A 14,074-nucleotide genomic window follows, 5' to 3' on the forward strand; every position below is an offset into this window, starting at 1 on the left:
AAAGTCGTCTATGTGTTTTTCTAGACATCCAGCTTCCTACATACCAAATTTCATGACTCTAAGCTCAGCGGTTAATATTTCAAGATTTTATCCTATCCGTGGAATACGGGTTAAAAATGGATAAGGTGTTATTCCAGAGATCAGCTACCTAATACCAAATTTAGGCTCTAAGCCAGTGGTTGTTATTTCGAGATTTTATCCCTAGGTATCCGTGAGAATATCGGGTCAAAAAGTCGCTTATGTGTTATTCCAGACGTCTAGCTACCTACATACCAAATTTCATGACTCTAAGCCCAGCGTTATTATTTCAAGATTTTATCCCTATCCCGTGGGAATTCGAATAAAATTAGCCTGTGTGTTATAACAGAGGTCCAGCTACCTACACACCAAAATTCAGGCTCTAAATCCAGTGGTTGTTATTTCGAGATTTTATCCCTAGGTATCCCGTGGGAATATCGAGTCAAAAAAGTCCCTTACGTGTTATTCCAGACGTCAGTTACCTAATACCAAATTTCATGCTCTAAGCCCAGCGGTTATTATTTCAAGATTTTATCCCTATCCCGGGAGAATATCGGGATAAAAAGTAGCTTATGCGTTATTCAAAGTCCAGCTACCTACATACTAATTTCATGGCTTTAAGCCCTCGCGGTTGTTATTTCAAGATTTATCCCTAGGTATCCGTGGGAATAACGGGTCAAAAAGTCACTTATCTGTTATTCCAACGTCCAACTACCTACATACCAAATTTCATGACTCTAAGCCCAGCGGTTATTATTTCAAAGATTATCCCTATCCCGTGGGATATCGGGATAAAATTAGCCTGTGTGTTATTACAGAGGTCCAGCTACCTACACACGAAAATTCATGGCTCTAAATCCAGTGGTTGTTATTTCGAGATTTATCCCTAGGTATCCGTGGGAATATCGAGTCAAAAAGTCCCTTACGTGTTATTCCAGACGTCCAGTTACCTACATACCAAATTTCATGACTCTAAGCCCAGCGGTTTATATTTCAAGATTTTATCCCTATCCGGAGGATATGGAATAAATAAGATAAAGGCTTATGCGTTTATCCAAAGGTCCAGCTACCTACATACTAAATTCATGGCTTTAAGCCCTGCATGTTATTTCAAGATTTATCCCTAGGTATCCCGTGGGAATATCGGGTCAAAAAGTTACCCATTCTTTATTCCAAACGTCAACTACCTACATACCAAATTTCATGACTCTAAGCCCAGAGGTTGTTATTTCGAGATTTTATCCCTATCCGTGGGAATACCGGTATAAAAAGTATCCTATGTTTTAATCCAGGTTATAAACTAACTTTTTGCCAAATTTCATCCAAAATCTGTCCAGCCGTTTCAGCGTGAAAGAGTAACAAACATACTCACTCACTCACTCACTCACTCCTCACAAACTTTCGCATTTATAATATTAGTAGGATGATTGGTTTTTTGGAGTCTTTTTGTATTTTTTATTTCAACTCCAAATTAATGAGAGCTAAACATAGATGTCGCTAGTGCTGCTGCTTAAGTAGCGTAGTAGAAAAAAGCAACCTGAGATATGTGTGCATAGGAGAAATTTGTGTCTAGACTCCTGTCAAGCGGTGGTGTAGGGGTTATAGCATGCAGCACGGAATGCTGAGGACCTGGGTTCGATTCACAGCGCTGGTCTCTTTTTCTGGTTTTTCTGTGCATTCATGTCTCAGTTTGTATTTTCGATATAGAAATATTAAGTTGTTATCTTGCGTTGTTATCTAAGCTACGTTTTCACACCAAATTTCAAGTCGATGCCATTAACCGTTGAGGAGTTCCCTCCTGTGGAGACGATTCTGGCTGAGCCACCAGAATGTCACTACCAGATAGATGATGATGGTGATGATGATGATGATGATAGGTTTGTATTATTGGGTCAAATTTAGCTTTCAAGATTTGACCCAAATAAATAAATAAACAAACAGGGCAAGCTAAATAAAAGCCTGTAAAAATACGTAAGTAAGTCGCCGGTCTGAGTGGAGAGCCTTGGGGGAGGCCTATGTCCAGCAGTGGACGTCTTTCGGTTGACATGATGATGATGATGAAGTCGCTACAGTCCCGATAACTCGTCATGCATGGTCGTCTATTACTTAGGAGTTAACCTTCATGGTGACTACTTTCTTGGCAAAACAGGGTTACCCCTCGTTTGTGGAAGACACCGCAGAGCTGGGCATTTCTATCTACCGTTGTACCCTGAGTTTATCTCTCCGATTTCAACAAAATTTGGATGGTAGACTCAGTCCATGATTCCTAGCTGGAAAAACAGGGTCTGTAGATGTGTCCCCAAAATATTGTATGGATGTGTCCGTTTTGTTACGAATACAAAAACTGTCATTTGACAGCGATTGCGAGCGCCAGAAACAATACAATACATACAAATACAATATTCTTTATTGCACACATAAAGCAGTACAAAAACTTATGATATAAACACTTAGAACGTTAGGCAATAAGGCCTCAGAGGGTTTATTGCGTAACGTTTCTGATTCACGCGATCGCAATCAAATGACAGATTTCGCATACAAAAACTGTCATTTGATTGCGACCGCGAGCGTTAGAAACGTAAGGCAATACGGCCTCAGAGGGTCGCAATAAACTGTTCTTCTTCTTCTTTGAGAGGGACGTTGTACGGTGATTGTAGTTTTTGCAACTTGATAGGAAAATTCCAGAAACCACGTGGAGACAACTTGCGCATTAAAAAATGTTAGACACGAGAGCAATATAGAATTTTGGGATCACTGTTCACTGTTAAGGTTAATCGACGCATAAAACACTATCAAAATTATACTTCAACTAGCCAAAGAAACAGAAATAGCAAAATTAGATATTGTCTACATCCGCCATCTTCGAATGCTACAAATCGAATCGCAATAAACTCTATTGCGTAACGATTCTGACGCTCGCGATTGCAATCAAATGACTGATTTCGCATACAAGAACTGTCATTTGATTGCGATCGCGAGCGTTAGAAAAATAAGGCAATACGGCCTCAGAGGGTCGCAATAAACTCTATTGCGTAACGATTCTGACGCTCGCGCTTGCAATCAAATGACAGATTTCGCATACAAAAGCTGTCATTTGATTGCGATCGCTAGCATTAGAAACGTAAGGCAATACGGCCTCTGGTCTTTTGGTTGTCTTTTACGGTACCCACGGGAAGAGTTGGGTCCGTCGTATTAAGTATATTTTAAAACGGGCACGACACGGATAGGGTTGCCATATGGAAAAATGAAATGTCCTGTTAAAAATCCAGACATCACCCTTAAAGTCCTGACAATTTGATTACAACAATAACACCAATTTAGAGTGATGGTAATTGCTGTAATTTATCCTACTGTAAATTGTCTGAAAATAAATATTATTGGTTGTGTTGATTACATTAATATCATTTCATTATTAAAACTGTGTAAACTTTGTAATAAATGTATCATGCACGAAAACATTTTTTTTAATGATTTGAATTCTAAAAACCCTGATACTTGCAAAATCTGGCCGCAATCCTAGCAAAAGGTCAAGAATCCTGACGTATGGCAACCCTAGGCATGGACGGACTCGCTCTTGACCGGTTTTTAATTACCTCCTCGCAGAGTATCGCCTCCTAGCCTGCAGCTCAATGGCCCGAGTGTCAATGTCTATTCGTGAGTTACTGTCAAATTCTGGCAAGAAATCTGACACTGGGTCGCTTTGGTCCTTATAAGCTGTGAAAGATTGGTAATTCTATTAATATTTGTAAAGCATCCTACTAATGCTTTGTACAGTCAACGTCATAAATAAAAGGTCACTTTTGTACCTTGTCACTTTAACGTCATGTTTGAAAAGTCATACGAAATAACGACTGAAAGCGACAAGGTACAGAAATGATCACTTATTTATGACGTTGACTATACCATCTAGGTAACCAAGTTTGATAAACACGAACACACAATAAAAATCTATTGACGTCACAACTGCTATTTTTGTACAGTTAAGGTCATAAAATTATATTATGTACCAAAACGTCAAAAATATCTACATACACTTCATGCCACTAACAAAAAGGTTGATGTATACATGTATTTGATTTCACTTTGATTTGTTTTGTGTGACTTTCCGTAATTGCACTCTCCTGTGGCCCGGCGGAAGACCAGTGCTGGTTTTCAACCAGCGATATGCTGAGCCGGGACCTTTTTATAGCGGCAACATTTCCTATTGTTATTTTTACTTATTATGTGTCATTGCTGTTATAAATAAATTATTTTCTTTCTTTCTTTCTTTCTATTTTATGCTATGGCTATATGGATATTTATGCCCTTGACTGTACCCAGGAAACTTCCCAATATATTCATCCTTGAAACAAACACAAAATGAAGATCTCAGGTTACTTACGGATGTCACTTTCATGAAGACTGCCGTCGTAATAGAAGTTACCGACTGTATCTCGAGTTAGATCTGCGAAGAAAACATGTTTTTTCGTACCAACTTATATTCCTTGTTCCTCGTACGTAACCATCTTACGTACGTAACCAGAGGCCGTATTGCCTAACGTTTCTGGCGCTCGCAAACAAATGACAGATTTCGTATACAGAAACTGTCATTTGATTGCGATCGCGAGCCATAGAAACTTAAGACAATACGGCCTCAGAGGGTCGCAATAAACTCTATTGCGTAACGATTCTGACGCTCGCGATTGCAATCAAATGACAGATTTCGTATACAGAAACTGTCATTTGATTGCGATCGCGAGCGTCAGTAACGTTAGACAATACGGCCTCAGCTCTAGGACCCATAGACCCAAATTTCAAAGAGATTTCGCTAATGTAATTGGTCACTTTTACTGCCAATTTAGGTTCCGGAAAATAGCCTAACAAACAAAAAGTTGGAAAACCCCCGACTTTATCACTTCGAAGTCCAATATCTCAAAAACGGCTTAACCGATTTTGATGAAACATATCTAAGAACCATTGCTAGAAAACCTGATTTCAAATAAAAAAACCGCATACAAATCGGTCCACCCGTTTAAGAGCTACGGTGCCACAGACAGACACACACAGACACACATAGCGGTCAAACTTATAACACCCCTCTTTTTGCGTGGGGTTTGATTAGATACGACGACGAGCGAAGCAAGGAGTATTAGGTGCAAATTTTTGCACGAGGCGCGAGCCGAGAGAGCGAAGCGCTTGAAACTAATTAATTTAGAAAATAATTTGGTTCCTCCAGTGGTGGTTATGGAAGATGGTTATGTACGGGGAACAAGGACCTATATATACGAATAAGAATTGAGGTCCAATCAAATTGATTTGGTTTTGAGAGATGTTTTAAATTTGAATGTAATAATATTATCAACTTCAACAATATTATTATGCAATATTAATATTGTTATAAGATATTTGTTCTAATAAAACAGTTTATCTTTAAGCTGATCATAATTTACGGTTTTTGAACTCATTGTAAAGTTGAAGTTTAGGTAGAAAGAATCATACGGAGGAAACTTAGATTAAGTACTTACCAAATTGTTTCAAATTTAATTCTAACTCATCATTATCTGTAAAAATGTAAAATGTGATTAACATAATGAGATTTATACGGACGTGATTTTTTTATAATGCGGTGAACGAAATTAGCAATAAAATAACAATATTTTTTTTATCAGTCATCTAATCAAACATAGTTTGAGGGTTGGCAGGGAGTTGCAACTCAACAAAGTGTCTGGCAGTGAAAAGGTGATTTCTACTATCAGTCTGAATAAAATATAGGTATAAAAATTGAGTTTTCACTTCTCATGCTCATAAAGTTCGTGTTTATGCTGGATCTAGGCGACATAAAATAACTTTTTATGCTCTAGTGCATAAAATCAAATCTTCGTCTAAGACCAAGGCAATCAGGTGTAAGCAGCCACAAACAAAGAAGTTTCTACATTCTACATGTTTTTTTAAATATTTTTTAATTTATATAAAACTAAAAATCAATCAAATCAAAACACTAAAAGGTACGTAGTAAGTGAACAATTGTTTTCACTGTTGCTATTTCATTTCCTCGCCATCGAAGTGAAAAGCAGAGTGTAAAACTCGAGCATTAAACCCATTTGCCCCTCGACGTGTCTATCCACCCTCGCCGTATCGGCTCGGCTGGCTATTTAAACGTCTTGGGTAAAATGGCTCGTTTTATGCTCTTGTTGTACAATCTACTATTTATACCTACTATAACAAAGAGGTGCAATTTTATACATTAACTACCTGTTACCTGTCAAGCCACCACTACCCAAATTTTATACTTGTGATCGTTTTTACCTGTATTAGGAACATTTATAGGTACAGTCACCAGCTTTTAATATCTGCCACAGCGGAGCGTGCAAAAATATCTGACACCTCCTTCCGGCCCTAGAAATAGAGTCGTATCAGATATTTATGCCCGCTTGTTGTGTCAGATATTGGTGCTGGTGACTGTACATGTAAAAAAAAGCTTTTATAAAATAACGACGATCTGACCGTCGCGGGCTCTTGGTCTACCAAATAGATTTCGTACTTGAATACTGAACTGTCCAGTTAAACTTAAAACAAATGTAGTTACCTGGGAAAAAGGCGTTGAAAGCGGCCATAACCTCGTTTTTGGCTTCTGTCGGTTGATTCTGAGTTATCAGTAGATTTGTGGTTAAAATAACTGGCAACGTAGACTTTATTAATATAGGGGCTGAAAAATAATAGAAAGATTTAGGGGCTGTTTCACCATCCATTGATTAGCGTTAACCGACGGTTAAATGTGATGCCGTCTCCGTCTATTCGAACAAAACAAATAGAGACGGCATGACACCAAAAAAAAAAATATACCTCGTTGAGTTTCTTGCCTGATTCTTCTCAACAGAGGTTTTTCCGAACCGGTGGTAGATTTTTTTTGACATTCATACGTGCTTGTTATAGTCTAAATTGAATAAAGATATTTTGACTTTGACTTTGACTTAAGCATGTTACCTTCTGTGACAGTTGTAGCAGTTGTTTTTACTGTAGCCTTCTCCGTAGCCGGTTGAGTTGGCGGGTATGATCGCTGTGTCACGGCCACTTGGGTGACTTCTTGCTTTGGCAACTGCGGTGGTGGGGGCACCAGTTTTGTCTCTGAAATTATGTGAATTGAGTAGTGAATTATAGTGCCCTGAGAGTGGTTGACGAACCTAGAACAATCCTGAATACTATAGATAGAGATGCTAGACGCGGGAATATGATTGGGCACACGACGGCTTCTTCAAAACCATTTTAGAAGGAAAGATCGAGGGGAAGAGAGGAAGAGGTCGACCTAGGCGCAGCTGAAGGAAGAAAAGAAAGAAAGATTTATTTGGTTCCATCAGTACCACCTACCACCACCGTACACCGATTAAACCAGTTACAACCAAACATACCCACCTATCGATCAAATAAGGGAGAAAGGATCAAGAGGGCAAGATGGCTCATGGGAGGGATGAGTTGAAGATACTCCACCGACAAGAGTGTTGTAACTCTCAAGTTTGAAGAAGTGTCCTAAAAAATCTAATTAGTCCGACGCGTATTTTTAGGGTTCCTTAGCCAAATGGCAAAAACGGAACCCTTATGGATTCGTCCTGTCTGTCTGTCTGTCCGTCCGTATGTCACAGCCACTTTTTTCCGAAACTATAAGAACTATTATTATTTATTTATTATTCATTTATTTATTCACCATAAATTGTATGTTTGTACATGAGGATCTTATTTTAACATGCAATCAGTAAATGTCTCAATACAATTTTACCCATTGAGTGTAGCAACTATACTGTTGACACTTGGTAAGATTAGAAAAAAAAACAATAAATTTTGGGGGTTCCCCATACTTAGAACTGAAACTCAAATTTTTTTTTTCTTTAAACCCATTCGTGTGGTGTATCTATGGATAGGTCGTCAAAAATGTTATGAGATTTTTAATATCATTTTTTTACTAAACTCGATAGTTTGCGCGAGAGACACTTCCAAAGTGGTAAAATGGTCCCCCCCTGTAACTTCTAAAATAAGAGAATGATATAACTAAAAAAAAATATTATGATTACCATGCAAACTTCCACCGAAAATTGGTTTGAACGAGATCTAGTAAGTAGTTTTTTTACGTCATAAATCGTAAACCGCAATTTACCTTTCTGAATCAACTCAAATGTCAAAAAAAGTGCACGGAACCCTCGGTGCGCGAGCCCGGTTTTTGTTTAATAGTTTTTGTGGTGATTAACTTACTATTATCCCAAGAAAGTTGTCGTGATGGTTCATTACTGATTCTCAAACACGATTTTCTCAAGAGTTATAGTGACTTAGAAGAAGATTGAAGAACTACTCGTTTAAAGATAGATGTTACTTACCAAGACTCCTTAATCTTCGTAGCGCTTTTTCCACACACCAATCCAAGATCTGTTTCGTTTGATTTTGTCCAATCCCATTACAGAAGCTATTTGCCATTATCATAAAGGGATCATTAGCAATCGTTGATTCTTTAGCAGGCATTTCAGTTGTTTCTGTATTTTGTACAGTCGTTTTATCATCACCCAAGTACAAAGGTTGTCGGCTTGGCACTACTCCTTTGCCACGTTGCTTCCTTCTATGCTTTCTTCTTGAATGATGGTTTATCCATCTTCTCTCTCTATTCAACGTTACTGGTTTGGTTTCGTTGTAAACCGGCAGCATTATTGTAAAATTTAGTTTTCCTTTGTGATTCGCTTTATGTTTATTTCGCTTCTGTTTTGCGTTTCTTGCTATAGCTACTTTGTCGCCGATGAAAATTCCGGATAGAATTTTGTTTTTCATGATGGTGTCTATGAAAGTATTGTTGAAATAGTATTTATAAATCAGATCGTCGACTGGTTTTTCGTCTTTCTCTTTTAGAATCATTTGGTCTTGGTTTTCAATAGGATTGCTGGCGGGGATAGAGAAAAGATTAATTTTCACTGATTCTGTGGTAGCTCGTGACGTTGTGTCTTCGACTTTTTTTTCTTTAGTTACATTCAAATGTGGTTCTTTTTCTTTATATTCGTATACTTCTTTAGGAGCAGCTACAGTGGTATTCATCCTAGGGTACTTAGTATCTATGTACAGTTGCTTAGCTTTCTTTAATACTCTGGCAAAATTGTTTTGTCTGTGTGATATTTCGTTCTGGGTTTTAGCTATTGTGTTTTGCCTTTGATTTATTTTTTCATTCTGAGCCAGCATTAACTTCTGAATGTTATAAAACTGTTGTTGCTGAGCCAAGAACTTTTTCTGCTGACTTTCAAACTGAATTAAGTTCTTCGACATCTGTTCTTCCTTTTTCTTGTAACTTTCCTCCTTAGCCTTGATCTTTTCTTGAACCGTTTTCATTTTTTCAACCATTTTCAGGAACATTACGTATTTAGTGTCGAAATCTTCAAGTTTCTTTTTGCCCTCTTCAATTTTTTTTGTGAAGTCCTCATCAACACTGATCATTTCATCGTGCATGGTTTTTATATCACTATGTTGTTTCATTATCTTTCTAAAAGTTTTCGTTAGCATCGACAGTACTTTTATCAATCCTCTTTCGCTCACCGGTTTTGGAATTTCAACGTCAACCTTACGTTCACTGGGTGTTATGTCATACGCCACATCTCTTGCCGGAGCAGGTTGGACGACTTTTTCTTCTTTGACCATCGTTATTGGATGTACATCTTTGCTTTTGTTTAAAACTTCAAGAAAACTTATCCTATCTATTTCTAAGCCATAATTCATGCTTCTTTTAGGTACAGACACATTACCTTCAGTTGTATTAACTTTATGATTCAGCTCAAATTTGGCTTCATCTTTTTTTACGAAATGTTTCTTCTTGTCTTTACTAGCGATGAGATTGATTTCACTTATTTTCTTGTAGTCTGTATCATTAGAATCTCCAACTTTAGGTACTTTGATATCTAATTTAGGATAGACATTGTAATCAATGTTTTTATTGTTTGGGCTGTCATGGAGCACAGCTACTTCGTATGGATAATCATTAAATACTGTAGAGGGTTTAGTATTCAATTTGGTTTTGTTATTTAAACTCTTTCTGAATCGGTGTTTGTTGTTACCTGAAAGATAATAGACTACAAGAATTTAATTTATCATAATGTCGCTTGTAAAAAGGAATTATAAACCAGTGTTTGGATATATCTCATCTCAAGCGTAACTGTTCTAGTGTGTTTCAAAATGAGGAATATTATAGTAGATACTTGGCTTAGCTCTAACAATAAGTATTTTTTCTGAAAGGGTTTCAAGCGTCAACCGCCTCTCTTTCGCGGTCAGTTCTTTTATGAATTGGCTGTAGATTTTGATGTCGTTTTCGATTATTTAGTTTCCGTATTTTCACCAGGTAACAGAAATGAAACACTGTATAGAATATTCTACAATTTTACAGAAAAGACTGAAAATGATTAGGAACAAACGCTCCAATGATCCAAAGCTCCAAAGTTGCGTAGAAAAAAAAACTTAACATGGAACCCTACACTGTACAGTCAAACCATTTGATTCTTGTCCCACCGTAGCATGTTCTTACAGTAAGTATCACAACAAATTCCCTTGTCAAGCAATTAGATATCACACAATGTTCTAGGCTATCGCGGACATTACTAATTTAGTTCCGCGTACCTTGATTTATTAACAGAAAAGCACAGAGTTATAACACATATCATCATCATCAGCCCAGCCTATATACGTCCCACTTGCGGGCACAGGCCTCCTCTCAGAACAAATACTTATTATGTACTCAGTAATATGTATATGCATTAAACCATTCATGTTGCATACAGTATTTTTAAGCAATCAAGTAAAAACTACCAATTAGCTAAGAAAAAAAAAACTTAAGATGGCGTTTTTTGCCTAAAGTTTTCAGTAAATATTTTTTTTGTAGTTTTTTATAAGTTACGTATATAATAGGCTCTCTTTTGAGATATTAAACATTGAAATCGGTTTATTACTTTAGCTTGTAGAATTTTTTGAAATATTTTTAAAGAAGTGGCGCCATCTCTGTTCCTAAGGGGTGAAACTACCGCTGCTGCGGGTCAAATCACTCAGTTTAGCCTGTACTATCACTGTGCAAAGCGGCTTGCTTTCATCACGAAGTGCAGCATTTTGTCTCTAACAAGTATGATTATTTGTTCTAAGATAACACAGCATGGGTACATTCAAGGAACTCCTATAAAAAAAAAGAAGCTCCCACCAAAAATTTCGATTAGTAGAAATGTCAGAATCACTACTGAAAGTAGCTGTAATTAAACAAACACGTATATTTTACTTATGTTCCTATGCAGACCAAACGTTAGCGCGATCTAATCTACAGCCGACGCCATCTGTTGAACTTTGATGGAACTAAATTTAGCCATTAGGATGGTACCCAAAGTGACCACCGGACATCTCCTCACAACCGGACATTAATAATTTAAAGCGTCATTAAACTTCCTACAGGGTGTGGCCTGTAATAGGAGCATAAAATTAAAACAGATCGTCCTCGTCAAACTGAACAAAGTAAACAACATTAGTTCAGCGAATTTTAAAAATAATGGAGTCTTTGAATTTTCCTTTTTTCATACAAATTAAATACTGCTATCAATGTACGCCATCCTAGAACACAACTGACGTCCTATAACACATATACAAAATTTAAAAAATACAACTACTATCTACAACTACTATTTTTGCAGGTGGTAGGACCTTGTGCAAGGTCCGCCCGGATTGCTACCACCATCTTGCTCGCTAATCCTGCCGTGAAGCAGCAGTGCTTGCACCGTTGTGTTTCGGCGTGGAGAGTAAGATAGCCGGTGAAATTACTGGCACGTGAGGTATCCCATCTTCCTCTAGGTTGGCAACGCGTCTGCAGTACCCCTGGTGTTGCAGATGTTTATGGGCGGTGGTGATCTCTTACCATCAGGAGACCCATTTGCTCGTTTTCCATCCAGTCAAATAACAAAAAAAAATACTTACAATTTACAAAACTTATACTAAATACTTAAATAGAAAACGTCTTCAAGGCTGCTGCTTTGGGGGGCCGTTCCTAGGAGGCTGGCAGCATTACCTCTCTGGATAGCTAGGCTGATGCGTTGTGCAAGGTAAGCATCAGCCCGCCGATCCCTTGAGGTATCTACAGCCGAGAAGATATCTGGCGGAAGAGCTGTTTTGCCTCTGGCCCCCAAGGCCCCAGAGTTTCTACACCAAAAGGCGTAAATATACAAGCCTCACCAAGGGCTGCGTATTTACGCCGTTTGTTGCTCTCAGCGGAGATTTTAGAGAAACTCGATATTTCGGCACAGTTGCACGCGCCATGATCAAGAGACCATGACGCATACAATAGAAATATCGAGCTTCTCTTAAACCAAGGTACGCAACATACCCGAATTTAAAACATATAATGCGATGCCACTATGACTTTTTCTACGAAAAGGTTCCGCAATGAAGCATTCAGTTGGTTTGAGTGTACGTGGTTCGTTTGGCACCTGGTGGATTTGTTGAGCTGATTTATGAGTTCTATTTTTTTTTTATTCGACTGGGTGGAAAACGAGCATGGTCTCCTGATGGTAAGAGATCACCACCGCCGATAAACATCTGCAACACTAGGGGTATCGCAGGTGCGTTGCAATCTAGAGGCCTAAGATGGGATACCTCAAGTGCCAGTAATTTCACCTGCTGTCTTACTCTCCACGCCGAAACACAACAGTGCAAGCACTGCTGCTTCACGGCAGGATTAGCGAGCAAGATGGTGGTAGCAATCCGGGGGGACCTTGCACAAGGTCCTACCATCTGCAATCTATGATTATATTAACAGCTACTTACTCTCCGGCGACCGTTTGTCCCGCCCCTGGTATCCATTGCTGACCAGCAACGCCTCCTGCTTGGAGTAGAAAGGGTCGAAGGCATTCTGAACACTCTCCGCGTCCAGCGAGTTCGCTTGGAAGATGAACTCCCCCTGCCCTGGCTTGTCGAAGGTGTCGCGGGATTTGTCACGGAGCCAGACTCCTAGATGAAGTTAAAGGGTTATAACTTTTGGGCGAAAATATTTTTCCCAAATGGCGTTTTTTTCTTTCATAACTGTTGATTTTCATAATGTTGTTAGTGTATTGCCCAAAAAAGGTTTTATCTCGATATTTTCAAGTGAAAGTCTAATATTAAATAAGTTTTTTTGGTAAACCATTCGTTTTTAATACAAGCTTTTTTCTGCTGACTGTAAGTACTTTTTGTTGACTGTACTTTTGTATTGTCACCCAAACTACATTTGCATACCAAATTTCAAGTCGATGCCATTAACCGTTGAAGACACACATAGCGGTCAAACTTGTCGGGGGTTAAAAACAGAGGTGTGTACAGTCAAGCAATTTTATTCCTAGCCATCACAAAACCATGTCGTAATGACATTTTACGTCACTCCATACGTCGTTTAGACGAATAATATTATTTGCTATGACAGGGTTCCTTGATAGCATAGAAATTAAATTGGTCTACTATGGGTCCATATCGGTTCGCATACTTATTGGAAGTTTGTCAGAATGATCGTTTGTCATAACTCTTTTTTCTCTAAATCCAATAATTGTTCAGAATTGTTATAAAACAAACCTAACCTAACCTACAGTTTTCTATAGGATGACCATTTCAAAATTTTAGAAAAATGTAGTTTCAGTGGAAAAGAATTATGAGAAACGATGATTCGGACAAAAAATACGTTATGACCAGCGAAGAGTATGCGAACTTTGGCGCTCCTATTGACTATACATTGAGAAAATTTTCCAAGGCACGCAATGACGGCTTAACCGCTTCAGACCCTTATAATAGAAAGAAGTAAGGAATAGATACTTTACCACCCCCATTTTCTTCTGGGTGTATATACTCACCTTTATTAATTTTATTCTTTTCTAATCTCGGCTTTATTACATTTGAATCTGTCTCCACAATAGTCGTACATCTCACCAATCCGACCAGTAACCCGACATGTAATAATGAATGTAACATAATTAATTTGATTATCAACTTTAATTAACTAATTATTAACTTTAATTAACATTGTTGGTGATTCGCGCAGTAACGGTTGTAGGATTGAAGTGAATTCGGC

The 14,074-nt window shown here is 38.1% G+C and overlaps 1 protein-coding gene across 2 annotated transcripts in view; it reads right to left on the minus strand.

Annotated features, from left to right (window-relative positions):
- LOC141443884 (uncharacterized) overlaps positions 1 to 14,074 on the minus strand; it is an 18,445-nt gene extending 4,371 nt beyond the window's left edge. The window contains exons 1-8 of one of the 2 annotated variants that reach the window (XM_074109251.1): positions 13,857 to 14,074; positions 12,805 to 12,987; positions 8,361 to 10,070; positions 6,982 to 7,122; positions 6,584 to 6,703; positions 5,523 to 5,558; positions 4,400 to 4,462; positions 3,612 to 3,732 (exon numbers count right to left, since the gene is read on the minus strand). In XM_074109251.1, the coding sequence (XP_073965352.1) occupies positions 3,612 to 3,732; positions 4,400 to 4,462; positions 5,523 to 5,558; positions 6,584 to 6,703; positions 6,982 to 7,122; positions 8,361 to 10,070; positions 12,805 to 12,987; positions 13,857 to 13,974 (2,492 nt within the window). In that variant the 5' untranslated portion in view covers positions 13,975 to 14,074. Of the gene's footprint in view, positions 1 to 3,611; positions 3,733 to 4,399; positions 4,463 to 5,522; positions 5,559 to 6,583; positions 6,704 to 6,981; positions 7,123 to 8,360; positions 10,086 to 12,804; positions 12,988 to 13,856 lie in introns of both variants that reach the window. The other variant, XM_074109250.1, reaches the window with a different exon arrangement.

This window comes from Choristoneura fumiferana, chromosome 28, assembly GCF_025370935.1.
Source record: "Choristoneura fumiferana chromosome 28, NRCan_CFum_1, whole genome shotgun sequence".
Classification (NCBI taxonomy): Eukaryota; Metazoa; Arthropoda; class Insecta; order Lepidoptera; family Tortricidae; genus Choristoneura; species Choristoneura fumiferana.